At 40.4% G+C, this 26,934-nt stretch overlaps 2 protein-coding genes and 1 long non-coding RNA gene across 4 annotated transcripts in view; 2 read left to right on the top strand and 1 right to left on the bottom strand.

Moving 5' to 3' along the window:
• mettl22 (methyltransferase 22, Kin17 lysine) overlaps positions 1-14,697 on the top strand; it is a 42,271-nt gene extending 27,574 nt beyond the window's left edge. The window contains exons 10-12 of the mRNA XM_069710152.1: positions 4,747-4,849; positions 6,402-6,570; positions 14,437-14,697. Of these exons, the coding sequence (XP_069566253.1) occupies positions 4,747-4,849; positions 6,402-6,570; positions 14,437-14,511 (347 nt within the window). The 3' untranslated portion in view covers positions 14,512-14,697. The remainder of the gene's footprint in view (positions 1-4,746; positions 4,850-6,401; positions 6,571-14,436) is intronic.
• A 555-nt stretch (positions 14,698-15,252) lies between these two features.
• LOC138627668 (uncharacterized) lies at positions 15,253-17,588 on the bottom strand. The gene is made up of 2 exons (XR_011311406.1): positions 17,204-17,588; positions 15,253-15,737 (listed from the first exon to the last, which is right to left on the bottom strand). It is a non-coding gene; the product is annotated as an uncharacterized lncRNA (long non-coding RNA).
• The window catches only part of abat (4-aminobutyrate aminotransferase), a 31,439-nt gene continuing 22,055 nt past the window's right edge, over positions 17,551-26,934 (top strand). Inside the window, exons 1-2 of one of the 2 annotated variants that reach the window (XM_069710147.1) lie at positions 17,551-17,675; positions 18,392-18,459. The gene's annotated coding sequence lies outside the window, so the exon portion shown is untranslated. The remainder of the gene's footprint in view (positions 17,676-18,391; positions 18,460-26,934) is intronic. The other variant, XM_069710146.1, reaches the window with a different exon arrangement.

The raw sequence follows: 26,934 nt of genomic DNA, 5'->3' as shown, positions 1-26,934 counted from the left end.
GGCCTTCTGAGTCAACAAACTTGCTGGTGGTCACTTACCAAATGTTTTATCTTAGTGTGATCACTTTTAGGACTATAGGTTTACATAGTTTAAAAAAACACACACACACACACACACACACACACACACACACACACACACACACACACACACACACACACACACACACACACACACACACACACACACACACACACACACACACACACACACACATCTGTACTTTCCAGTGTGCGATTCATTGCCCTTTTGTAGGCCAGTTTTTATTGGACAGAAAAAGATTGATAAACGTTCTTAATACAACACAGCTAATAATCTATGTATTTTACCCCAGACTATGTAGCTTTGTTTTAATAGCATCCTGTTTACTTTTTACAGCACGACCATCTGCAATTTAATTTTGAGTTTTTCTATGTAATACATAGATACATAGATTATTAGCTGTGTTATATTAACAACATTTATCAATCTTTTTCTGTCCAATAAAAACTGGTCTACAAAAGGGCAATGAATCGCACACTGGAAAGTGCAGATGTGTGTGTTGTTAAAAAAAAAAAAAAAAAAACTGTAAACCTATAGTCCTAAAATGCGTGTATGGGTCATAAATCATTCAATCAAGTCATAAAACACTTTTTGACAGACAGTGGGGCATATATCTCTCTAGGATGCCATGGTTAAATGGCACTTTGATTTATTTTGTCCTGGAGTGTTCGCACTGTCTTTCTCAGCTTGATCAATATGTTCAATTGACAGAAAAAGGGAAATAATTTATCCAAGCAGGTGTTATGCTGCATGATCCTTTTAAAAGTGAGGCTGACTTGAAATCTGTTGCAGTTAGTAAAAAAAAAAACACAACATAAAAGACAAATCAGCAAACTGATTGGTGTGCAGTTGGATAACCCTCACAGGACATTTAATTTTCTTTTCCAATTCTGTCCTCACACTAAACTTTCCTGAATGATGTCTTGCGAAGATTACACCACTGTGTGAATTTGGATGAATTTGGAAAGCTATCAGGAGAGGCCTCTTGTTGTGGGTACTGTTTGTGTTTATAGTGAAACAACATGCCAGCCTTACTTGCATCATATAATATCAATTCAGTACCACACATTGGAAATACTGCATGGCAGGTAGAGATCAGCAGGGATAAACAAAAGTAGTGAGTTTCACTAATTTCACAAATTTTTAGGAATAATAATAATATTTTCAGGTTAACTTGGCAATTTAAGTGTGATGTAATTTATCTACAAAGGAGACAGTCAACCAAAGTTAAAACAATATTTACTGTTTCTTTGATGAAAGAAATTCTGTCATCAAAAAGCAAAAGTACTTTCAAAAGAAAGTTCTTTAATTATGATCTCATGGGAGAAAATCTTCTGCAATGTGGAATACATAGGCTAAATCGAATGTAAAAAAATTAGTGCTTTAAATGTTTTTCATATTAATTCAACACATACTGCATGCATGAAAGTTAGGTGCAATCTCTAACAACTGGAAGTGTGTCTTTTTTTTTGGTGATAAAGCAAGTCTTGTTTGGAAAAGCTGTGCCTTCAGTCAACTTTATTGTCAATCCACCACATGTACAAGACATATGGAGAGATCGAAATATTGTTTCTCACAGTCCCACGAAAAAAAAAAATAAAGATCAAACAAGAAAAGTATAAATATGTAACAATAAAAACAATAACACAACAACAACCACAGTGACGCTTAACTGTAATATATATATGTACAATGTAGTGCAAATACGGGTCCATAGTGCAAAAGTTCAGACTTTATGGGGCAAGGGGGAGAGAGGGGAGAGAGTTCAGCATCCTGACAGCCTCATGGGCAAAGCTGTTCCTCTGTCTGGAGGAGCGTACACGGAGGCTGAAGAGGCTGTGTGAGGGACGGGTTGAGTCCCACGACAGGGTCTTGCGGTTGGAGACGGTGCAGCTTCCGTACCACACAGTGATCCAGCTGGTCAGGATGCTGGAAGGTGCCTCAGTAAAAGGAGCACATGATGGGTGCTGGGGCTCCTGCTCTCTTTAATTTACAGAGGAAGTAGAGGCGCTGCTGGGCTATCTTGGCCAGTGATGCAGTGTTGTTTGTCCAGGAGAGATCCTCTGTGATGTTCACACCCAGAAATTTGGTGCCGCTCGCCCGCTCCACAGCAGAACCACTATTGGGTGAGGGTTCTCCTGAAGCCTATAACAATCTCCTTTGTTTTCATCACGTTGAGGGAGATATTGTTATCCCTGCACCACGTGGCCAGTCAGTCCACCTCATTCATGTAGTTGAGATCCACCACAGTTGTGTCATCCGCAAACGTTACAATGTGATTGGTGCTGTAGAGAGGTGCACAGTGATGAGTTAGCAGGGTGAAGAGCAGGTGGCTGAGCACACATCCTTGGGGAGCCCCTGTGCTCAGTGTGATGGTTCCTGATGTATTGTTTCCAACCCGTACTGCTTCTCTCAGTGACAAAGTCCAGCAACCAATTACAGAGAGAAGAGCTGAGGCCCAGCCGGTCCAGTTTCCATATTAACTGCTGAGTAATGATGGTGTTGAATGCTGAAATAAAGCCTATGAAAAACATTCTCACGTATGAGTCTCAAGTGTCCAGGTGGGAGAGGGCTGAGTGGAGGGCAGAGGAGATGGCATTCTCGGTGAATCGGTTGGCTCCATATGCAAATTGACACGGGTCCAGAGAGAGAGAGGGAGGGAGGGTGGATTGTATTTGCTGCATGACTAGTCTTTTAAAGCACTTCATGATGGTGGAGGTTAGTGCAGTCATTAAAGCAGGATGGGGATGACTTCTTTGGCACAGGTATGGTGGTGGTGGCATTGAAGCACGTGGGGACAAAAGCCTGGCTCAGAGAGGTGTTAAACATGTCTGTCAGAACTTCCTTGAGCTCCTTTGCACATTCTTTCAGCACACGACCAGGTACCAGCTGCCTTGCGAACGTTGATCTTGGAGAGTGTGCTTTTTACGCTGGCTGGAGAAAGGCAAACAGGTTGGTGGGGGGGGGGGGGGGGGTTGTGGGCTTCTGTGCAGTAATGTTGTTTTGTGCATCAAAACGTGCAAAGACGTTGTTGAGGTTTTTGAGCAGAGAGATGTCACAGAGAGATGGTGAGGGTTTGTAGTCTGTGTTTATTGATGTTTGACTTTCCTGATTCCACGGGACCGGTTGGCCCTTGCTGTTCTCAGACCAGCTGCATCACCGGCTCTAAAGGTGGCGCACCGGACCCTCAGCAGCCTGTGCACCTCCCCCGTCAGCTATGATTTCTGGTTAGCCGTGGTGGTGATGGTTTTCATGTGGGTCACATCATCAATGCATTTGGTGATGTAGGGAGTAACAGTCTCTGTATTCCTGGATTTTTTTTTTGTGTGTGTGTGGTTGTTGTAGGTGGCTGCCTGCTTAAACATATTCCCAGTCTGTGGTGTCAAGGCAGTCTTGAAGTGCAGCAGTACCATTTTCTGGCCACACCTGTACCGATTTCTGAGCTGGCCTGATCACTTTAACCCTTGGCCTGTATGCTGGTTTTAGCATAACACAGGTGTGATCAGAGAGGCCGAGGTGCAGGAGGGGTGTAGCCTTGTATGCTCCTTTAAGGGTTGTGTAGACCAGGTCCAGTGTATTATTTACCCTTGTTGGAAAATCCAAAATCCACATGCTGGTATATTTTTGGAAGCACAGTCTTAAGGTCTGCGTGGTCGAAATCACTGGCGAGAATGAGAAGAAAAACAAAATCATTTTATGCTGACAAGTATTTTAGATGTAAGCCTCCATCCGCATATAAGTAACACCACATGGACATGTTAAAAAGGTTAAAAACTTGATTTTCATTGGAGTTTTTTATTTTTTTATTAGTTGTTTTGATTGTTTGTTTATTATGATGTTTTTCTAACATTTTCTTGAAAATGGCTTAGTAGTGACCCGACGTATCCAGCAGTGGTACCTTTCCGCGATGTAAAAAACAATAAGAAAGCTTGCTCCAATTCAACTAAATATTCATCAGCTGCAGAAAAAAACAATTCGCTCTGACGGTACCAAAAGAAACATGCCTCTGAACAGATGTTTTCAAACATGATACCGCAGTTTAATTTAATTCAAATAGCGCTAATTTATAACATGCGATCTCAGGGGCACTTAACACACTAAGATAAAGACCTTACAATATTATAGAGAGGAATTCAGTAATTCCCTCTTGAGCAAGCGCTAGGCAACAGTGGCAAAGAAAAAAAAAAGTTTAAAAGCCACTGTCTGTCTCGACCAGGTTTGATGAGAGGAGCGTGGAGAGAATAAAGATAGTAAATGGTATTTAAGTTCTGTCAACTTGGTTATTTTAGTTCTATTATTTTGTATAGTTATAGTCATACAGATATTTACAAGCATAAAATGCTAATGATAGTGGTCATAATGACAAAAATAATAACTGAAACACTGAACAACAACAAGTTGGAGGGCTCCGTGACAGCAAATTGTAAACATGCAGCTCCAGAGCAGGAGAGACCTACATGAAGGCACAGTTAGAGAGAGGACAGAGAGGAGAAAGCACAGTGTGAAAACACAGGGTCAATGACATGTAATTGATAGAGAAATTACATCACATCTCCTCATGGAGAAACATAATCCTGAAAGCAATGTATATTGCATTTCTAACTTTCGTCTTAAGAGCTGCAGTGTGAACCACAGAACCAAACAATGCAGATGCCAAGACTGAAAAGCAGAATAATTATTTGTATTTGTATTTTGTGTCCCCAGTTTGCTATGATGATGATCTGACAGATGGCCTTTTCCGAACACTGTACAAACTCTGCAGCAACTTTCCTCACACTTGCACCATCTTCTTCGCCATAGAGAAAAGGTAAGTCACGCCTGTTTAAATGACTGTTATTCTGACAGGGCACATTTTACAAGAGCATATCCTGTAATACCATCTACATTTAAACATATTTTGGAAAGCTGAAACATTAAAACCTATGTTCTTTTTGGTGAGTCAATTTTCCATCACTACTTTAATTCATTTTCTTCAATGATCTCTGTTCGCTGATTGGTTGAGTGAACCTTCATTTAACTATAAGCACATCAACAACTGAAGCTATGAACACTAGTTGGACAAAGTCAGGCTGGGACAATCCTCGTGACTGGGGTAGGAAGGAAAAAACTTTGCTTTTTCTCTCCCATTGATGCTTCAGCAACGGTCAAGTTTACTCAAGTCTGCACCGATGCAGAGGTCTTACCTGCATTTTTCCCCACGTCATGTATGCACTGCGATCTTAGTCCGTCCTCTGCATGGCTTCATATCCCACCGGCAGTAATTCTGTCTGCCCGTTTTATCTCACTTCCCGATTTGGTTTTGCTTCTATTGTAGGTAAATGCTGTTAAATGGGTTATTTTTGTTATTGTTATTACCTACTTTGTGCCGCAGCCTACAGACCAAGTTATTACTGCTTGCTGTGTTTTAGTCATTAAACAACCTTAATTCTCCTTCTTATTTCGTAAGTGTTTCATGCCAAGTGCCTGTAGCAGAAGGAGAACACATTTCTTACTCAAATTGAAAGATCGTGGGGTTAGAAGGCGATGTAGTTAGGTGTTGTACGATCAGGAGTCTGCACATGTGGTTGGAGAAATAGATTGGGGACTATTTGCAAAATAATGCATCCAAGTGGCAAAGGTGTAGTTATGTCAAAGTCACTTTTAGGTTTCCAAGGCATTTACCAATCAGCTTCTTGGAAAAAATCTTCAAAATATGTGATTTTCATGAATAGAGATTATTTTTTAGGGGTTTAATCAATGACAGGAAATTGTGACGATCAAAACAAAATGGAAGCAAAACATCAGCAGTGGGCAAGAGTGCAGAGTCACTCATGTAGTGTAGCTTTTTAGCAGTGTACATGCCAATCATTGGCCGTGTGTACAGTCAGCAGGAGGAAATACAGTTTCATCTTCTTCGCTGCACATGTTTCTTTGACATCAGCAAATATTGAGCTTTAGCCAGGCACTCCTTTGTGCACAAAGCAGATCAACTGACCAGAGCTTTGAGATCTCAAATATGAAATACTGCCTTCTGTTGTTTGTTGTTCAAACTTTTTTTTAACTCACTCTTTTTTTGTGAACAGAACTTTGGCATGATTTGACTATTTGGACTTTCCTAAAAAAGACATATTTCTGTTGGGGATTTCATTCCTGCAATATAGTCATTTATTGTGCCTTATTTTTTGCTTCTTAACTTATCTGCATTGTTTTTGGTTCAAATTTAAGATATGTGGACTCATGACAGAGTGTATGGAGCACTGATTCAGATATTCATGTGGGACTTTCGATTATGTTAGGTTGGATGAAACCATTGTGTTGTAGTTTTAGTTCCAAGTTCAAGCAGTAATTGTGCTTCTTGCTGTGCCTGGATATCTTACCAGGATGAACTTCACCCTGCGACACATGGATGTTTCCTGTGAGGCCTATGATCATTTCAGCCACTGTCTGTCCCAACTCCAGGACCAGATGGATGGACAATGTAGCTTCAAAGTGGAACAGCTCCCTGCTAACTTTACACAATTTCTTCTGTATGAACGCATCGAGCATCTGGTAAGAGACGCATCTTAATTGGGACTGTATTTATTGCTTATTGTTAAGATACAATAACCTTTAAGCTTCACCTAATTTTAATCTAAAACCTGAATGGGGGTCAGTGTCTTATGTATTCTCACACTCTGCTTTTGTGTCCCGTCATTGTCCTCACTGTCACACACTCACGCTCTCTCGGGCTCCCTCCCTATGTAACGCTGACTCGCCGTGTGGCACTCTCTCTTTCTCCTTTGTGCTCGCACGTTCTCTCTTCCTTGCGCTCCCCCTCGCCACACACTCAGATTTGTTTTTTGTGTTGATTCAGTGAAAAAGCTCTTGGGCACTGCACCCAACTGTTATAATAGTAGGACAAACCCTGATTCTGAACAACAGCTCACTGTGGAAGTAGGTGAAGACACGCGCATTCACACGTTCTGGAACTGTAGCTGCACGGCAGTGACGACTCCGCCTCCACTGCCGCACAGAGCACGAGTCGCCTTTTTTTTTCATTAGAGTTTATTTATATTAAGTGTGTCGTGTGTGAAAATCGTACCAAATTAGCCAGTGCTAACCCTCAGAACCCCAGCGAAACACTCACCAAGTTTGAGGCAGATGGGACGATGGGACTAAAAAGGAGCTCTCCTTAGAATATTTATATTTTAAATATGACAAAATAGTTTTTATAGCACCAACAGAAATGTTTACAACAGAAAAGTCACTATGAACTCAGAAATATCTCACTAATATTCTTGACATGAAAATACTGAGTGAAGTTTAGACAGGATTAAGAACAGACATTAGTTTATATTATCAGTTGCTTCATAGTCTGTATATTCCTCTGTCCAGCCTGAGGAGGACTGCGGACTAAGCAGGTCAGACAGGAGCAGTCTCTTCTTCTGGATAACGAGGCCAGTAAAGTTTGTATGTTGCTGCTTTTCCCCTTAGCTATTGGAGGTTTCCCAAACTACATGTCTTTGTTCTGAATAAGGAATAAGGGTTAGATTTCACCCTGTAATAGACTGGCGACCTGTCCGGGGTGTACCTTGCCTTCGCCGAAAGTGAGCTGGGATAGGCTCCAGCCCCCCCGTGACCCTGTTCAGGATAAAGCGGGTATAGATAATGGATGGATGGATGGATGGATGGCTGGATGGATGGGTTAGATTTCTAGTTTAGTGCATTATAGATCAAACCAAATTTGCTTGCTGCAATCTCTTTCTTGCAATATGCTGATCTGTCCAAAGGAAACCTAAAATTAGACATAGTTCACTATGCAGTTCTAGACGTAAAAACAATCTGACCTTCTGCAGCCAGTAGTTGATACAATTTCTCAAAGTTTCAGAGAAGTTGAACTGTTTCAGTTACTACTTAGGGCCTGAGCACCGAGACATATATGTCTCCCAGTGAAAAATTTCGTATTCCAGTGGAGTCGCGAGTGGGCGCGGCCAAACGGCTCTAGAGCGCCCCCTAAAGAGATGCCCCGGCGGCCACATTTACCTAAATTCACCAAATCTGGTGGACACGTGTATCACACCTAGACGCACAAAAAAGTTACATTGCACCGTTAGTCAACTCGACAGGAAGTCCACCATTTTGAATTTAGTCGCCATTTTGGGCGATTCTGACACGTTGTACTTTGTTGAACTCCTCCGAGGGATTTTTTTCCGACCGACTTGAATTTAGGTTCTATGGATAGAAAACATGTTTGGGATTAAAAGTTATCAAAATAATTTGTTTTCATCAATGTGTGTGCCCGTGAGAGGCGGCCATTTTGAGCGTCTTGCCATGAAACTACGAGTTGCTTTAAATCTTATGTACATGGACCGACCTTCTCCAAACATCACAGGTATGATAACAGCCCCACCCTGAAGACCCCTGTGGGGTAATATTCGCTCATAGTCATAGCGCCCCCTGTTGGCCACTGGAAATGACACTTTTCATACTTTCACATTCTACGTCGAGCTGGTTGATCCCATGAATGTAAAGTCGGGTCACAATAACCTAAACTTGTAGTTGATGATATATTGAGACATTTGTTCGACTTTGTCAATGGGTGTCGCCGTGACGATGCGGCAAAGTTGGATGTCTCGCTGTGACACAGGAAGTTGATGTTTAAGGTCAAAGGATGCTTGAAACCTCACGAAACGTGTCACACACATCCGGCGTGGTGAGATGATACATGTGATATGGGTTTTGCGAGTGGGCGTGTCCAAACGGCTCGCTCACCGTGACACAGGAAGTTTATGTTTAAGGTCAAGGGATGCTTGAAACCTCACGAAACGTGTGACATACATCCGGCGTGGTGAGACGATACATCTGATGTGTTTTGTGAGTGGGCGTGGCCAAACGGCTCGCTCACCGTGACACAGGAAGTTGATGTTTAAGGTCAACGGATGCTTGAAACTTCACGAAACGAGTGACATACGTCCGGCGTGGTGAGACGATACATCTGATGTGTTTTGCGAGTCGGTACAAAAGTACAAGTACAAAAAGGTGCTGCAAAACACAACACAGACAACACAACAATATACAGTACTCGTTACAGGTAGGTTTGATTTGCAGTTTTCTAAATAATGCACGTGTTGTCAAATGAAGAGTTTTTCTTAATTTGCTAGTGTATTGTTTTTGCTGGAGTGTTTTCTTAAGATGCAGTAAATTGAGCTCTGAGCGACAGCATAGTTTTGTTTTAATTATTGCTCCTTCTTACCATAATGCGATCTTTGCTTGCGCAACTGTGGCTTCGTCAATCTGCTGCTTCTCTTGATCGGAGTAAGAAAGTAATGACAGAAGACAGACATCCTTGTCTTCAGCTTGGACATAACCTGGGCTGGTCATGCAGCCAATGATAGCGTATAGATTTAAAGTACAGCACATACTGTCACATATTTACAAAAAAATTAATGAATTCCTTGTAAATCAATTAGGTTTCAGTGAGGAGTCCACATACTTTTGGCCAGCGTTGTAATGAAATATCTACTTCATCAGTGATGTATTCTGAGATAATCGGGTGTTTCGGGTCTCTCGAACATCAGCCCTCCCTCAGGCGACCCAGTTAAGGTTGATCAGGCCTTAACTTGTGCCCAAGCTGTACTCCGATGGATTTGCTTTCCTGATCCAGAGCCACCTGGAGGCTTTTTCAGCAGCCATTGTGTTGTTGTTGATGGCCCTCCTCCTCCTCTCCTCTGTGATGCCAAGCCTTGCAGACATGAAGCTGATTGTTTGCGCTGAGTGTTTGGCCTTTGGCAGCTGGTGATGTCATTGCAAATGGTTTCAGCAATGGTCATTAGCACCTTGTCATGCCGCCAGCGATATCGGCCTTCCCTTTGCTTTGGACAGCAGTTCAAGATGTGCTTGAGGATCCCTATTCTTTGGCAAAGGGAGCATACGGGTGTGTCAACCAAGCAACAGGTAGTGCAGGTTGGACAAGGTGTGTGTTGAGTATCAATTTGTTATTGTTCACATAAAATAAGCTTATTTAGCTGGTTTTGTGGAACTCGGCTGTGTGAAAAGTGTCTGAAAGCTTCATGAGTAGCTCTCGGACACTTCCTTTTTGTCAAAGTAGCTCTCAGAGGAAAAAATGTTGGAGACCCCTGAACCACAGAGAATTCTAGTAGGCTGGAGACACAGAACCCTAAAGTTGACATGTTTTTTGACAATTTACATGAAGTTAAAGAAAAAACAGCAGCCTTACCACACTAGCTAATTGGCTGGTACAAAAATGTCCTATATTAGTGTAGTTTAAATGTCCGCCTAAAGCAAACGTTGGATTTTTGAATCATGATTGGACTGTTGAGTTGCTTTAGCTAATTGGTAAATGGTCAACTCGGCTTTATTACTGTGGCGGTCTCAAAGCAATTTTCACAGTTTGCCTACCATTAACCCACTCACACATTCACACACCAATGACGACATACAAGGTGCTCCCCTGCCATCAGGAACAACTTGGGGTTCAGTGCTTTGCCCAAAGACACTTTGGCACATGGACAGGAGGACACAGGGATTGAATTGCTGTGTCCTCCTGTCCAGAGTAACCCACTCTACCACTGCTAGAATTTTTGTCCTGAACAAATGATTTAATCATTTCTAAATGTAATAGAAATAGAAAATGAATAGAATCATTTATGAATGAATACAATTATAAATTCATGTTTCTATCAGGAATACAATGCAGTTTCAATTCAATTCAATTCAACTTTATTTATATAGCGCCAAATCACAACATAGGTTATTTCATGGCACTTAACACATTAACGTCCTTACAGCAAGACGTTACAATATTATACAGAGAAACCCAACAATTCAACAATTCCCACATAAGCTAGGAGGGAAAAAACTCCTCTTTAAGGGAGAAAAACCTCCAACAGAGGGAAGGAAAAACTCCCTCTTAGCAGGAAGAAACCTCCGACAGAACCAGGCTCAGAGGTGGGCGGCCATCTGCCTCGACAGGTTGGGGTGAGAGGAGAGCATAGAGAGAAAAGGACAGCATTGAGATAGAAGAGAAGAACTTCTCAGTTTCAGTCTTCACTGTTGGGCACACAGCTATGTGGGGATTGAGAACATAGAAGAGGCCTACATTAAAGACAAAGCCTGAGCACAAAAACCTTGTTTCCATTTGGGACAGGCTCAACAAAACACTGGAAAAGATGATGTTGATGTTTAAGGTCAAAGGATGCTTGAAACCTCATGAAACGTGGCACATACATCCGGCGTGGTGAGACGATACATCTGATATGTTTTGCGAGTGGGCGTGGCCAAACAGCTCGCTAGCGTCCCCTAAAGTGCAGCCCCAGCACTTAGTTTCACCAACATGCACCAAAATTTGTACAAAATGTACAAAAAAGTATCTTGGCAGCATGACCTCAACTAAACAGGAAGTCCCCCATTTTGAATTTAGTTGCCTTTTTTGGCTATTTGCACGTGTTGTATTTTAACGAACTACTCCACAGATTTTGACACACTGATCTGAAATTTTCTCTGTCCTATCTTAACACCTGGGAGATGAAAATTTGTTAAAAGAATTTGTTTTTGTTGATCGGTGTGCCCGTTGCGTGGTGGCCATTTTGAATTTAGTTGCCATTTTTGGCGATTCACGCAATGTTGTACTTTAACAAACTCCTACAGATTTTGTCAGATGGACTTAAAATGTTGTCTTTGCACTCTTAACAATTACAAGTTATCAAAATAATTAGTTTTCGTCGATCGGTGTGCCCGTGGCGTGGCGTCCAAAAAGTGACCCAAAAGTCATGCTGTAGCATGTCGTCCAAAAAGTGACTCAAAAATGACTTTTGGGTTTGCGGCTATGTTTAATATTTTGCCGTGACACAGGAAGTTGAACTTTAAGGTCAAACAATGCTCCAAACCTCACGAAACTTTGCTTTTGCTTAGCTTTTGAAGATTTTAAAGCCGCCAAAAAAAGCTTCTTTTTTTTTTTTTTTTAAAGAAGAATAAGGAACAAGATCGAGAAAATTTTTTAAAGTGCAAGCGGGAATATGCGGACCCTCGCATGCTGTTGGGGAGCCGGCCGCATATCACTGCTTGCGGTTTTAATTTGGAAATGGGGTTGTATGTTTGTCCCTCCGTAAAGGTTTCTTCCATATTCTTCAAACTTGGTGGGTGTATAGCTGGGGACTGCACTGGCGAATTTGGTATGATTTGGACACACAGCACTCAAGTATTAAAAAACTTGATTAAAAGGCAACCACCGCTCTGTGCACCAGTAGGGGCGGAGTTGGCACAGCACAGATGCAGTTACACAGCATCGCAGTGGATGGAGTCCAGTATTCATTCACCTACTTCTGGAGCGAGCTGTTATCAAGAAATAGGGTTTGTCCTACTATTTTAGCAGACAGTTTGACCAGTTTTAATAGCAGCCAGAAATTCCTCAGTTCTCTGTTTAGGTGCTACCTTCCTACTTCACTCCGACGTCCAAATGTCATCCTCACCATCACACACACACAAGCTCTCAGGCTCTCTCCCTCGGTGCCAGGTTGTTGAACTCTCTCTTTCTCCAAGTGCTTTTTCGCAGTGCCTAAGCCAAATAAACACTAAAACCTTTTCCTCCTGTACGCCAAAGGCGTGCAGGAGGAAGAGAGAACGTGCAAGAGTGAGGGAGAAAGAGAGAGTTCAACAACCTGGCACCGAGTGGGGAGAGAGCCTGAGAGCTTGTGTGTGTGTGATGGTGAGGATGACATTTGGAAGTCGGAGTGAAGTAGGAAGGTAGCACCTAAACAGAGAACTGAGGAATTTCTGGCTGCTATTAAAACTGGTCAAACTGTCTGCTGTCAGCTGCTGGCTGAGACGGCAAACCCCCACCAAAGTCAACCTCTCCTCCCTCTACCTGCAGCAGACAGAGGAGTGACGAAAGGTGTTTTCGGACCAAACAGTTCTACAGACTTTCTTGAGGGGAACTACCCCCCAGAGAGTTTCCCTCAGAACCGAATAGGTTCTATGGCCTATAGTATTCACATCACGAATAGGAACTGTGAAATGACAGCTGCTGCCGGAGTGCTATATTGGAGCTTATTTCTCCAATTGAGTAAATACGGTTTTCAGTTTACTTGATCTGGTTGAAATTCATGTTCATATTTGACCTGTTTGAATATCCAAAGTGTGTTTTACTCAAGATGGCCAATAAAAACAAAATTAATTATCAAATTTATCATAATTCCATTTAAGATGTATTAACTGATTCACTTAAAGCCTTGTTAGGATCCGCTATCATTTGTGTTGTCAGTAAGTGCATTGCAGGTCAATAGAAACTCAACACTTCCTATATATTCTGTAGAGTTTTATAAGAAAAAATATCCCTCATAAAAAGGCTTTTCTCGTGAAACATTTCTTTCTTTCATTGTTTTGAAAGGCTTGTTCATTCATAGCTGCAGTTTACCGAGCTTACTGTTTCCATGTGTTTTAAACACGGCGGTTGTCTGTGCTCCTGTGTGTGCCACGACAGTTCCCATTGAAGCGGGGGAGAGTACCCTGGCAGAGGTAGGAGCTGAAAAAGTCCCACAAAACAGAGTTATAGAAACTTAAAAGGTTCTAAGCTTCCCCGGTGCAGACACACAAGATAGGGGGAAATCCCTCCCACCGTTCTTAGAACAGTGAAATAGGTCGTCCGGTCCGAAAACGCCTATAGACTGTATAATGACTGATAATGATCACACGTCTTTCCTTCATTCCGTCTAAACTTCACTCACTATTTTGACAATATCCGGCAATATTAGTGAGATAATATTGAGTCTATAGTGATATTTGTGAGCAGCAGAGTGTTGCAGTGGTTAGCACTGTCGCCTCACAGCGAGAGGGTTCTGGGTTCGAACTTTGGCCTGGATCCTTTCTGTGTGGAGTTTGCATGTTCTCCCTGTGCCTTGAGTGTTGCTTGTCCAACGTTGCTGTGTATCACCACACTAACTTACTTTGCAGCTTAGCATCTGGATGACCTCCACTGGCAATGTTCTCTTGCAAGTGCAATGGAGTGGCAGCTAGGCCTCTCCCTCAAGTTATAGACACATCTCAAGAAAAATAAACAAGCTGCAACTGACCACAACATTAAGTGCCACAGAAAAGAGTCTGAACACTTTTAGAAAAGACAGATTTCAGTTTTTTATTCATTATATTTTTGCAAAGAAAATTCTAAAAATATTGTTTTCACTTTGTCAGTATGGGCTTTTTGTGTGGATTAATGGGACAAATACAAGTTTTATCCATTTATAGATAAATTTACAACACAAAAAAGTGCACAAAAAAATGAAGTGGTCTAACTATTATCTGATGCAACTATTGCACGTGTGGTAGATCCCTCCTAATTTTTTTGGGCTATATCAGATATAGTGGATGGATTTCCCCAAAGATAAGGTTTTAATTAATATACATTATTATTCATTTCTGCAGGAGCTGTGGAAGGTGACTGCAACTCCACTTTTTGGTGAGAAGGCCCGGTCTGATTCTGAACAGATTTCATCTTGACCTGGTGCTGACATCTCACCACTCTGAAGATGGCACTCTCCCTAGAATTTAGCATACATTATGCTCTATGTTAATAGTTGCATTGTATTTATAAATACTTCCATTAAGTCATCCATTCTGTTAAAAATAACAAATCACTTTGGTTGTATAGTATATAAAATAAAGTTGTGCCATGTCTAAGTTGCAGTCTGACACTGAGAGTTAATTGTTTATGAGGAAAATTCAGAAATCATGTGTGTATTTATATATATTGAATATAAATGTAAAGGCCTACCATCATCTTTATCTTTTCACTTACATTTGGTAAATTAACTATCTGCCCGTCTTCTGATTGTGATTATTCATCAGTATTTTAATGATCGTGAGAAGAAAGATTGATATTGCGTGGGATTTCCACCGAGCTCGAAAAGCAGTTTTTATAACTATTGTTACTATTAAGAAAGTAGCTATTTTTAACTATAGTATACTTATAACCGTAGGCATGAGAAAAATCTGCAAGTTGTTGCACAAAAAAGTTTTTATGGCAAACAACACATAACAATACAATACACAGCACTTTGTATTAATTCATTTGGGGAAATACACTCAGTATATTTATTTATCACAAAAATACATGCTGGTATTACAACCCCGTTTCCAAAAAAGTTGGAATGCTGTGTAAAATAGAAATTAAAACAATGTGATGATTTTAAAATCATGTATACCCATATTTAATTGAAAATAGACTAAAGACACCATATCAAATGTTGAAACTGAGAAATTTTATTGTTTTATGAAAAATTTCTGCTCACTTTGAATTTTAATGACAGCAACACGTTTCAAAGAAGTTGGGCCGGGGGCATGTTTGCCATTGTGTCGCATCACCTCTTCTTTTAACAACACTCTGCAAACGTTTGGGAACTGGGAAGACCAGTTGCTGGAGTTTTGAAAGTGAACTATTGTCCCATTCTTGCCTAATATAGGATTTCATCTGTTCAACAGTTAGGGGTCTCCTGTGTTGTATTTTGTGTTTCTGGTTCATGGATTGAAAGAGAAAAGAGGAAAGAAATAGGCCTCGGAAGATGGGAACAGAGCAGACAGGACGTAAACACAACTTTATACAAGCACTATTGACAATGAGCCAAAATCGATGTGTCCGCCACCAAGTTGTCCTGGCCCTTGATATGTTGAATGTCCAGACTACAGGGCTGAAGCAAAGCCCAGTGAATCAGCTGCTGGTTTGGACACTGTAAAGAACCGAAAAAGGTCAGAGGACTCTGATCTGTGAAGACCACCATAGGCATAGAAATCTACACATTGAAATGTTTTAAAATCAAAGTCAAAGCTAACATTTCTTTTTCAATAAAAGGTCATTTGGAGGCCATGGAGGTTATTTTTAGATGGCAAGCTAATATCCTGTAATTTCAGTCATGTAGAGTTTGTCTTCATAACTTACATTACAGTTTACGTCGGAGGTAATGTTACTAATAGCCTCATCTTTTCCCTCGGTGCCTTTGCATTTCTTTCATTATGTTATCACCCTGTTGGCTTGCTAAATTGTTGGCCTCTGACTTCTAACGCTGTCCATGTTGCAGTGGCCAATGGTGTTTTTTTTTTTTTTAATTAACCACTTGAATGCCAAGCATACGGTGCACACAACTTCCCATGTTGTAACCACAAGCTCACGAGTTCAATTTGAACGAAGCATCACTCCTTCGCCCGTCGTCTCATCTGAGCGCGCTCAAACGGCAAAGAAGATCTCGTTAAAGGGATGCTGCTAAAATTACAAACACAGGTGGATCAACACTTACCTTGTGCATTTTACAAATATATTACCCATTAAGAGAGGCATATACAAATATATATACAGCTTGTAGTTGTAAGAAGGCAGTGGTACTTAAAAGTTGGCGAACTCTCAGAATGTTCTGTTTTTGTACAAATTTGATTTAAAACATGTTTTCACAGCAGTCCTAAAAGTAGATAGAGAACCCAATTAACCAAATTAGACTAAAATATTATACTTGTTCATGTTTTTGTTGAAAAAAATCCTCCAAAATCACATATCTGTTAAACTTCTGCTGTCAATATCTGGTGTGACCAGCCTGTGCAGTAATGACTGCAACTAAATGTTTCTGGTCAATTACATCAGCTTGAAGGAATTTTGGCCCTGCGGGCTAACATAGTAGATGCTCGGACCAGAAACAGTCGGCCTATGATGGGAGGATCAGGATTTTGCAAGCACATTGACTTGGGTTCTGTCCAATCACAAGCAACATGCGTTGTCCTACACATTTTGGTTTGTGAAATGTTTTCTGAATTCTTTTTGTGTTCTGTGAAATGTTTTTGTGTTTAGGGAAATATTTTTGAGTCGTGCCCACTCACATGAATATTATCGCATTGACTGAAAACACCTTAGTCTAATTTCTACATCAAATTAACTGCAATAGAGGTTCACATACTTTTGCCACTCAAATGCAATATGTAATACAATTTTCCTCAACAGCTATATTTTAAATATTTTGGTGTCATTTGTTTAACTGGGTTCTTTTCCTCTACTTTAAGAACATTTGTGAAAATTTGATGTTTCAAGTCATTTTTATGCACAAATGTAAAAAAAAAAAAAAAAAAAAAGCAAATTTTCAAGCACCACGAAATCCACCCGTTATGTCACACAGTACGCAGCTAGTAAGGCAGGCTTGAGCATGATATTTACCAAACGTTCTTTAATCATCTTTGTTGTTGCTGATCTTCACTCCGCCCAATCTCAAATTCTGGATCAGATCTGGGCTGTAACCTATGCGGATGAAAGTTGCCATTTCCATTAACGAGAAATGATCTGTTTTGGAGTTTTCTTCCCACAGTGGGAAGAGCATAAGGTGGGTGGTCGATGTCAACGTAGCCTTGCCCCTATTTCTCTTCCTATTAAAGCATTAAAGGCCCAAAACTAAACCGCTAAAACTGCAGCTTGTTTATGTTCCTGAGACATAGAGCTGTATGTAAATGCAAGGAAGTGGTTTTGTTTTACAATGGAGTGAGGCAGAGAAAAACCCCAATAAGCCCCTCCTCCTGTTGACAGCAGGCCTGGCTGCCAGAGATACAGACTCCGTGTTGCCATCAGCTGTCCCGCTCTCCGTATGAGGATTTTCTTTTTACGTGCTGATCCCGCTGTTGTCACTGGACCAACGGTAAGTTTTTTTGAAAGCCTTAATCATTTACACGCCGTTTAAACACCCGGTCCTGCAACAAAAAGTAGCACGAGTCAAACCACTGTCGTGTCGCCTTGACACTCGCGTATCGGTTATTGTGCGCGTGCTGCTGAACTGTGACAGCATCTGGATATGCAGCAGTCTGCAGCGTCCACGACAGGGAAGCTTTTGATGAGAACATCTGTCTTAATTTCACATAGCCTCTTAACGTAGATTGGTTATTATCCTAGCCCACCTACATTAATACATAACCTCTGATGTTGTGAGCCAGCCAGATCCAGTCGGAACCAGATTTTTCAAAAGAATACCAGAATCGTAAAAAAAAACACTGAAGCAAACAGCTTCCTTCAAACAAGTTTAAAAACGTCTTAGTCATTTGAATACACCATTATTATTTTTTTATGGACTGGGTTAGGGTAACCCTTGGCTGCACTGTTGCAGGAGCACAAAATCATGACATTGTAAATTAATCCAAATCTGCAACGTTATTCCTTACAGCGACTGCTCCAACATAATTTACCTTCATAATAAGACTGGTTTCACATTTGGTTTAAGATTCAGCAACTCAATGTTCAGCATGTTGAGGGATGGCCATTATGAAATCGACACATTTGAAAATAACTATTTCATGTATCAGCATAAATAGCATGCACATTTGTTATTAAGGATTTCAGTATATTTTTATTTGGTTTTAGGATCCATGCAGCTCAGTTAAGGACTTGTGGAGGTGTTTTAACTCATGCTGGATAACTGAGATCAGCAAGTAAGGAAATTTAACTATTATTTTTTTAATTTGTCAGGTTGCATTTCAAGAGGCTTTTGTATGTCTACAATGTTCCATAGATTTGTGGATAGCTTTTTTTGGTTGGACCTCAATTGCTTTAACCGAGAAAAGTACGTTAACCTTTGCAATTAATTTGTAAACAGCTTATAGTGTAAGTGTCAGTGTACTTACAGTGCCATTAACAATGTAGTGGAAGATACAAAACGAGGACTACAAAACTAAACAGAGATAACTTAAACATGTAGGCCTATTGTGTACAGGCAAGTGGTTTTGTTTTAAATCATGATAAACATGCAGAAACCTCTGTTATTTGTTCTGATCCATGTGCAAACCTTTGTGAAATGCGAATATTCAACAAGACAAGGTAAAAACCTGGCTGGACTGTGTATGAAACACCGTAAAGGTTTTCATTTGCAACGAGGGCTCTTAATTTGAAATCATTACAGGAAGTTGCCGTATTCAGCTGACCGATGATGACTTCAGTTATTCGGCAGACCAAGGGACGGATGACAATTGGTTGCTTAATCCTCATTATATGACCAAATTTGCCATTAACCTCTGTCACTCCGGTTTTGCTGTTTTTCCAGTCAACCCACATAACGAGTTTGTTGTGAAAATGAGAGGAGAGGTAAAAAACTTTATTGACTAGAAATAAGGAGTTACTTCTGTTAATAGAGGACGTTTTGTTTGGAAAGGCTTACTTTGTGTTGAAGTGTCTTCAGAAGAGCTTCTTCTGAAAATGTTTTCGGTGGAAAAATCGTGGTAATTTGGCAAAATTGCAAGCTCAGACAAATTTTGCGGTGATTGGTGAAATTTGCATTATTATTGCAATTGCAAGATCATTCATTCATGTTGATTATGTGGATTTAGTTCCCTGTCATTGAAGGCATTTATGCTGTTTGACTTTATACAACAGGCAGAACTATTCACTCTCTAGTAATGTTAAATTATGAAACTATTGTGGATGAAGCTTTCCAGACAGTCATTAATTTAGGCTTCAATTAGGGCTGAGCAAGAGGCAAAATATTATCGCAAATATAATTTTTCTTATTTTGATCAACACCAGGAAGTATTGCATTATACATTTAATACAATTAATAAGGCATAACATGCATCCAAGAATATTTATCAAAAAATTATTTCACATAATTTTGTTTTCTGGTGAGTAACTGACTGCAAACAGATATGTTCAGGGAACACTTGATAGGGAACCTTGCCTTCACGCATTTATGACGTGCTTCCATCGCCACAGAACCTCAAGCGGTGGGTAGCTGAGGATGGAACCTGTCCATTATGTTCAGTGGTAGGAGAGTGGAAGTAAGAGCAGAAAAGAGTGGAAACAATAAAGGGCCCAGATAGGCAAGCTTTTAGCGTGTTAAAATAAAGGTAGAGACTGGGAAATCAGCATGTAGTTTATTTCATAAAGCTGACAGTGCCGTGGGTAGATCATATTGAAGAGGCATATGAGAGGAAAAGAAAAAGATATTCCGAATTAGCAGTGGAGGTAGAGGAGCTTTGTATGGGGGCGACTGAGCCAGCAGCAGGTAGTGATGGAGATGGAGGAAGCAGCTGAACAGGGCAGTCTTTGAATTGGGCAAAAAGCAATGGTATTTGTGGCGGTGTATAGCAATTATGGTCTTGTGGCTTTGAGCAAAAATAACTTTGCCAAAATATGTTGGCACAAGTCATACTAGCAACGTAGTCTCTGGATTTAGTGGAGGAAGAAATGGCAGTTTGCTGGCAGTGTTGTCATGACAGTAACAATCGTGTTTAATGTGGCCCTGTGAAAGCATGCCATGTTCATACAGTAGCCCAGAACAGAAAAACTAAACACTGGCTTCAGAAAGGGCTTTTTGCATTTTTCAAGTGTTTCATGGCCACTATATTCTCTTGCAGACTTGGAAAAGGAGGGTCAGGAGTATTCAGTTGATTGCTATCACCAACCTCACTGCTAGACAACACTAAGTACTACACGCGGATCCTTAACGGCCCATTAGTGTTCAATTGTCACAACATAGTCATTTCATGCCCCTTCCATGTTCTGTGCCCCTGGTGACTGCCCATGTTGCTTATTACACAAGCTAACCCTGCTTGATTCTCTCCAAAGACGGCGTGATTAAACATTTACACCTCAACTAGATAACAGTAACAGATATTTTTATAATGAGTACCACAATCAAGATGTAATGGTACTCAAATTGACTATTGCACACTAGTGCAAATAGTTGAATTTATCATAGGAAGGACTCTGCAATGACTGAAAAAGGCAAACAGAGCAACAGCTTCTGGAGTTTGAAAGAACCACAAGAGGCTTGCTTTTGTCTCGGTGCTAATTCACGCTACTTTTTGAAAGGGTGGTAAAAGTTTGTTGTGTTTGTTTATTGGTGCAGATCACTTGTATACGTTGCAACAAATACCCCTCTGCTTTTTACTCAACTCTAGAAATCTGCACCATTTCTGCTCTTCACCAACATATGTGGGGATGTCTGACTGTTCTTGCTGGAAATAGGTTTTGAGAACCGGAACTAACATGGTAACCATTGGTACCATGCCTTTGATATGCTAACCTTAACCATTTTATATATATAGCGACATTCTATGCTGTAGTCATGGCTGACAGGGCAAAACATTCAGAGTTGTGGACTTACAGTACTGTTAACAAATGCAAAATGGAAAATGGTAGTTGCAAAGAGATAACACCAGCAACCCCATAAAACACTTACAAATACAACATTCAAGAAATCTGACACAACGCAGCATTCTTGACTGATTTAGCAAAGCTGATACACATACGTCCTCAGTGCAGCCTTCCTTGCTCCCATGTGAGTGGGACAATGGACAAATTAAAAACATATGAGGTTACAAACTTCTTATTCATGTTCTGAAATAATCCCGTAGATAAGCAAGGCAAACAGCAGACACAGATTCCTCTGTGGAGAGCAAAAGTCAGACATCCAAGGCTAGTCCATTCTCTATAATTAGATGAGAAAAATGACAGAAATGCTGTTTGACAGCAGAATGTCACAAGGCTGTTGCCAAGTTTAAGGTGTAAACCTTAAGCACAAAACATTTATATCATCCAAACTATGTCGAAGTAGGTGGAAAGGATCCAGTAAGCAATTGTGTGGATCAAGAGATTATCCAACATGAAGACCATGTTCCAGGAGAGGCAGCATGTGGTTGGAAAATAAGTGTAATTGTTTCCATGTCATTCAGGCAGGAGTAAATTGATTCAAATTGATTCAATGGGACCTTTATGGTTTTAGGTCAAGTCCTGGATGTGTGGACACGCTGGAACTATGTTTGTTGTGGTTAAAAGATTTGAGGAGCACTAGCCAGGCAAAATATCTCTGTCATATTTGCTATGACTCTCACTATGTTCTGATAGTACTATGAGACACAAAATCTGTAAAAACAAAACAAAAACACTCCTCTGTCTCCACCAAGTGCTCTTAATGCCATTCGTAATAGTCCACCGTGACCAAATCAAGACAACCAATCAGAGCCACGTGACGGTGTCACTCAAAGCTAGTGCACACACTGCAGGCAGCCACTCCCCACCCCCATCCCCACCACCCTCCTCCACCCCACATTGCCCCTTGCATGCTCTTAATTGTTCAAGATCAGTATCTTCAGTGAGCGGCTTCAGGAGCTTTGTGAACTCAATGGTGGATATAATGTGGATACACATTATAATCAAACATTTTGAGGATTTAGTCTTTGTGTACTACTTAAACACGTGATAAGTTCGTTACAAGTATTAGCAATTTTTAGGCCATTCTTTGACTTCCATTATTTGAATTTTTGCAGAGATGATCACACATCCTGTTATGTATGCTCTGTATGCTCACAGATACAGAGTCTCGCTATCGTACTGAGAAGAATCAAGAATCCTATCGTCCAGCACAGTAATTGACACATACATACCCACATACATACCAGTGCATTATTATTCTGCAATCAACCTACTTTGTGTTTTATTATTAAAATAAAGCTTAACAATAGTTCTAGAATGTCATTATCATTTATTTTACTGATAGCAGCTATGCATTCCTAGGATTGAATGTCTGCAGAGGTTGTAGCTGCGTTGTGCAGTCGACGAGCCTCAGTGTTCAATAACAACACAGTGCAGCAGTTATACAACAGTTATCTTATCAATGCAGTGTCAGTTCACTCAAGGACAGTAGAACAGCAGTTGATTTAACTGGCACAGACTAGTTTTAAACACATAAACAAGCAAGCAAAATTTGATGTGCAGAGTGCAATGCCACAAAACGTAAAATGAAGTTAGAAAAATGCATCAGAAACCGTGAAGGTTTTCTGTCTGCATTGTTAATGTTGGAGCACATAATACGGTCTGGAGCGCATAATATAGTCTGGACATGGTATTGCAAATGCTAAAATAAATTAAAAAACACACAAAACAAAAATAAAGCCTCTTCACTAGATTTACATGTAACTTTCAGAACAATCAAATGCGCAGACCAGATGACAAGAGTTCTGTTAGGTCTGGATGAGCTGATCAAATCCATAATAAATGCATGTATGCAAGTCTTTTTTGCATTAGTAAGATCAGACAAGTAGTGTTTAACCCTGAATATGATTTGTAATGAAAAAAAACACCGTTTTCAATGTTTCTGTAAGAGATGTCTCTAGAAATTGAAGTCAGAACCCACAATAACAGGTTCTTCATTGGGTCATCCAGTACTCCAAGTATTCGCTGTACCTGGTGGGTTGTTACTGTATGTTTGATATTTTTGTATGTGCTCTCAGTATGCATGTTCAAATAAGCTTATGTCGGTATCTGGTCATATATTATGATATATTCTCTGACAAAATGATGTATGAGCTACTCTTGTCAAAGAGCAAGTGATAATGGTCGGCTGAATGTGACTTCGTATATCCATCCATCCATATATTAACGGATAGCTATCCGTTAATAGTCCTCTTTTTAAATTGGACTTATTTAAACCTAAAACGTTCTGCTCAGCATTTTGTAGAGCAAATTTTTTGTGTCCCTATATCTGATTCAGCCACCTCTACAATTCGATTTAGGTGATTTATGCTAGAAAATCCACTAGATGTCTGTAGCTTGAAATAGCATGCCTTTTCAGATGGTTTCTGTAGTCATGGCTGACAGGGCAAAACATTCAGAGTTATTCATGTTCCGAAATAACAGTGTTATACAACATGATACAACAAAACAAAATCTAATAAAGGTCAAATAATTTTCTAAAAACATTCTCTACCAATGCAAGCTTGAACCACCACTGTAATTATATAATAAACTGTTGCCTCTGTAATAGTCTACTTCAGACTTGATCAATCCGCCACCTCTTCTAAATGTGCATGTAAGCTGCCACCTGATTCCCTTTGGTCAAAGAGCATATGTGCAGCTGGTGTCTGACTTTGATGATGCTGGATAACTTTTATCTGTGGTGACTGTCAAAAAAATCCAGTATATTTTAATATTTTTGAATCACACCGTTATGGCCTCTGTTATCTCATTCCATTGTTCGGAAGTTTAAGTGTATGGAGTACCATTAGTTTAACAAATCATTGAGCAGAAGTGGATTTAGTTATGGGCGACATGGGCAGTTGCACAGGGCAGTATCTTCTCGGAGGAATCAGGGGGCCCGCGCACAAAATTTGGAAGGATGAGGTTTGCGTGATTGGTTATCACTCATTTGCACAATAATGACATCATGTCACTTTTGGATCAAATAACCTTGTCAGAGGGGCTGCCCTGATTGTGATTTGTGAGCTAGACAGACTACTGAGCGCAGGTCTCCCACTTGGGACTGAGTAAGTGATAAAGTTACATGATTGGTAGGCTGAATGCAGTAACTAACTTTATATATTTCAAATTCAATTGAAAGCCCTCTGGAGTTTCATTCATTGTCCAGACTTAGTCTTGTTTTCTGTTTTGTTGTAAAATTGTGAAGACTATAAAACCAGTCAGAGAAGGTCAGGCTTTAAATGGCAGTTGTGCAGTTTAGTTTGTTTGATTCTTGTTTAAATTGCAACACTTTAAGTTTGATGTGAGGCGTGTCCATGGACAATCCATCGATGTGCTGTACCAGTGGTCACAAAAAGTTGTGTAACTCAGGTGAAATTTATAGCTAAGATTATAGCTTCCTCCTTACTCAAAAGCTCAAAAGGGTGCTTCTACTCAATACTGAGCAAAGGGTCTGAATACTTATGACCATGTGATATTTCAGTTTTTCTTTTTTAATAAATTTGCACAAATTTCTACATTTCTGTTTTTTTCTGTCAAGATGGGGTGCTGAGTGTACATTAATGAGAAATAAAAGGAACTTTTTTGATTTTAGCAAATGGCTGCAATGAAACAAAGAGTGAAAAATGTAAAGGGGTCTGAATACTTTCCGTACCCACTGTATCTCTCCCCCTGTGTGTCAGTGTGAGTGCCTATGTGTGTCTGTGTGTCCCTATGTGTGTCTGTGTGTCTTGCTTGGAACAAGGGTAAACTAAATTTAACGCATTTGCTTTTTGGTTGAAATTCATTACTTGTCGGACCTCATTAATTCAATCCTGTTGGCCATTATCAAGATAGATTCAATGGTAGGACCTGCAGCCGCAGAATCGCTGTTGACACGCAGCCGGTGTGGACACACACGCAGGCGAGCTGCAGCTTTGCAGTGCGGAAGAGTTAATGCACAAAGCCATGCAGGAGGTGTGTCCCTGGCCAAACACGGGGAAGCAACAGGTCAGATACAAACACAAGAACGCACCACTGAGAGCTGCATTTTTCTTTACTGCATATTCAGAGGACATCAGCTGTCTTTAAATGTGTCGCAGGACGCATTGATGACCCAACGCATACACACTGCTAAACAAATGTGGCCACATGCATCCCAGACCACCTCTGAATGTGTCCTAAGCAGATTGGATTTCAATCTGTCCTGGTTGCCCAGGTGTGTACGGAGTCAAAATCAGGCCAAAAAAAGCAAAGTTTCCCATCATCACTGTACATCAGAACATCAGACAAAGTTTAAAGTAGTGTAAAGAACATTTTAATTTCTATGGTGCTTTAATAATCAGTGGGTAAAATCCTCTTTGTGGTTGATGGACCACTCAAATCTCCACCACTGCACAACAGAGAACACATTAGAAGTCTTCTATTTCAGTTCAAGTATTCCATTTGGCATTGGTGCTGTTTCCGCCCCCTCTTTGTGTTTCGATTCCAGCTGATCGTAGTTCAAACTGGCTGTGTCCCCTCAGCCAGCCTCCATCACTTTATTAAACATTCCCTTACATAACCCACCCCACCCCTCGTAGCCATATGAAGGTGCAGGCTTGTGTAACTCTCACAATCTAAACCAGTTTCATCCAGTTCATGAGGTGTTGCCTTACCAAGAAACCATTTGTGTGTGAATGCGCATGCAAAATTCTATTTGTGTGTGTACGCTTCACATGCGCTGTTCGTGTGCGTGTGCATGAGAGCAGTCAGGGTTTTCTACTCAGTGTGAAGGCAGATAACTGGAATTTTCCTGTTCCTGCTACCAGTGTTACATAAGAGATGGCAAGATGAGATAGCACAGACAGCCATGCCTGTCTTTGTCTCACTCTGCCCTTATTATTTTTTTTTTTTATCATAAAATAATGTCACCACAGCAGTCCAGCCGAAGTGCTCATTTGATGGTCTTTAATCTGCTATTTTTAATGAGTACAGCAGTAGGAAAGCCTTCCCGGAGAGAGTGTCTGAAAATGTGCCTATTATTCCCATATTTAAACAATATCAGTTCATCCCACAAACATAGGCAGAATATTCTTACAGAATTATAACTGTTATAGAAGAAGAAATGAATATTTGTTTGATTTTTAAACTGATGGGGCGTTGATGAAATGTTTATTGTCATATTTGTGTCAGCAGCTAAAAATAGGCAATATTAGGTTTTTTTGGAAGTTAATAGATCTTGGTGAACTGAAATGTTTCCTTCAAACACAGTTAAGGTGTGATTGTATCAGAAGCTTGCTGAGCTGACCGGTAAAGGGACAACTCACAAAGCTTCTCATTTTTACATTTTCAATTAGCCCTACAGTGCCATACCAACTTTCACCAGCTTTTTCTGGCAGCCCATCAGTGACATTTATCTCTCCTTTTCTAGTTTTTGTTCTCTTTTCTGTCTAAAAAAAAAAGGCAGAAAAAAGAAAACAATTTATTTTAAATTTTGTATTCTGTCTTTGATTTTCACAGCCATTATTCATTGAATAAACTCAGTCTTAGCTGATCACAGTGACAAAGACCAGTCAGACAAATACATCTAAATATATAACATGGCAGCTTTGAGTGACACCATATTCCCATTTAGTTAGTGGACTAAACAACCTGTTGGTTTTGTCTTGTCCACTTCATAGACATGTCTCACTAATTCACCCTCTCTTTCCCTCTCTCTCTCTCTCTCTCTCTCCCTCTCTCACTCTCGCTCTTTC

The sequence above is a fragment of the Brachyistius frenatus genome, unplaced genomic scaffold, assembly GCF_029030835.1.
Source record: "Brachyistius frenatus isolate BFR_SWC_R1_liver_20210118 unplaced genomic scaffold, ASM2903083v1 Contig_90, whole genome shotgun sequence".
NCBI lineage: Eukaryota > Metazoa > Chordata > Actinopteri > Embiotocidae > Brachyistius > Brachyistius frenatus.
Note: the sequence above shows the minus strand (reverse complement) of the source record. Positions and strands in the feature narration are given on the sequence as shown.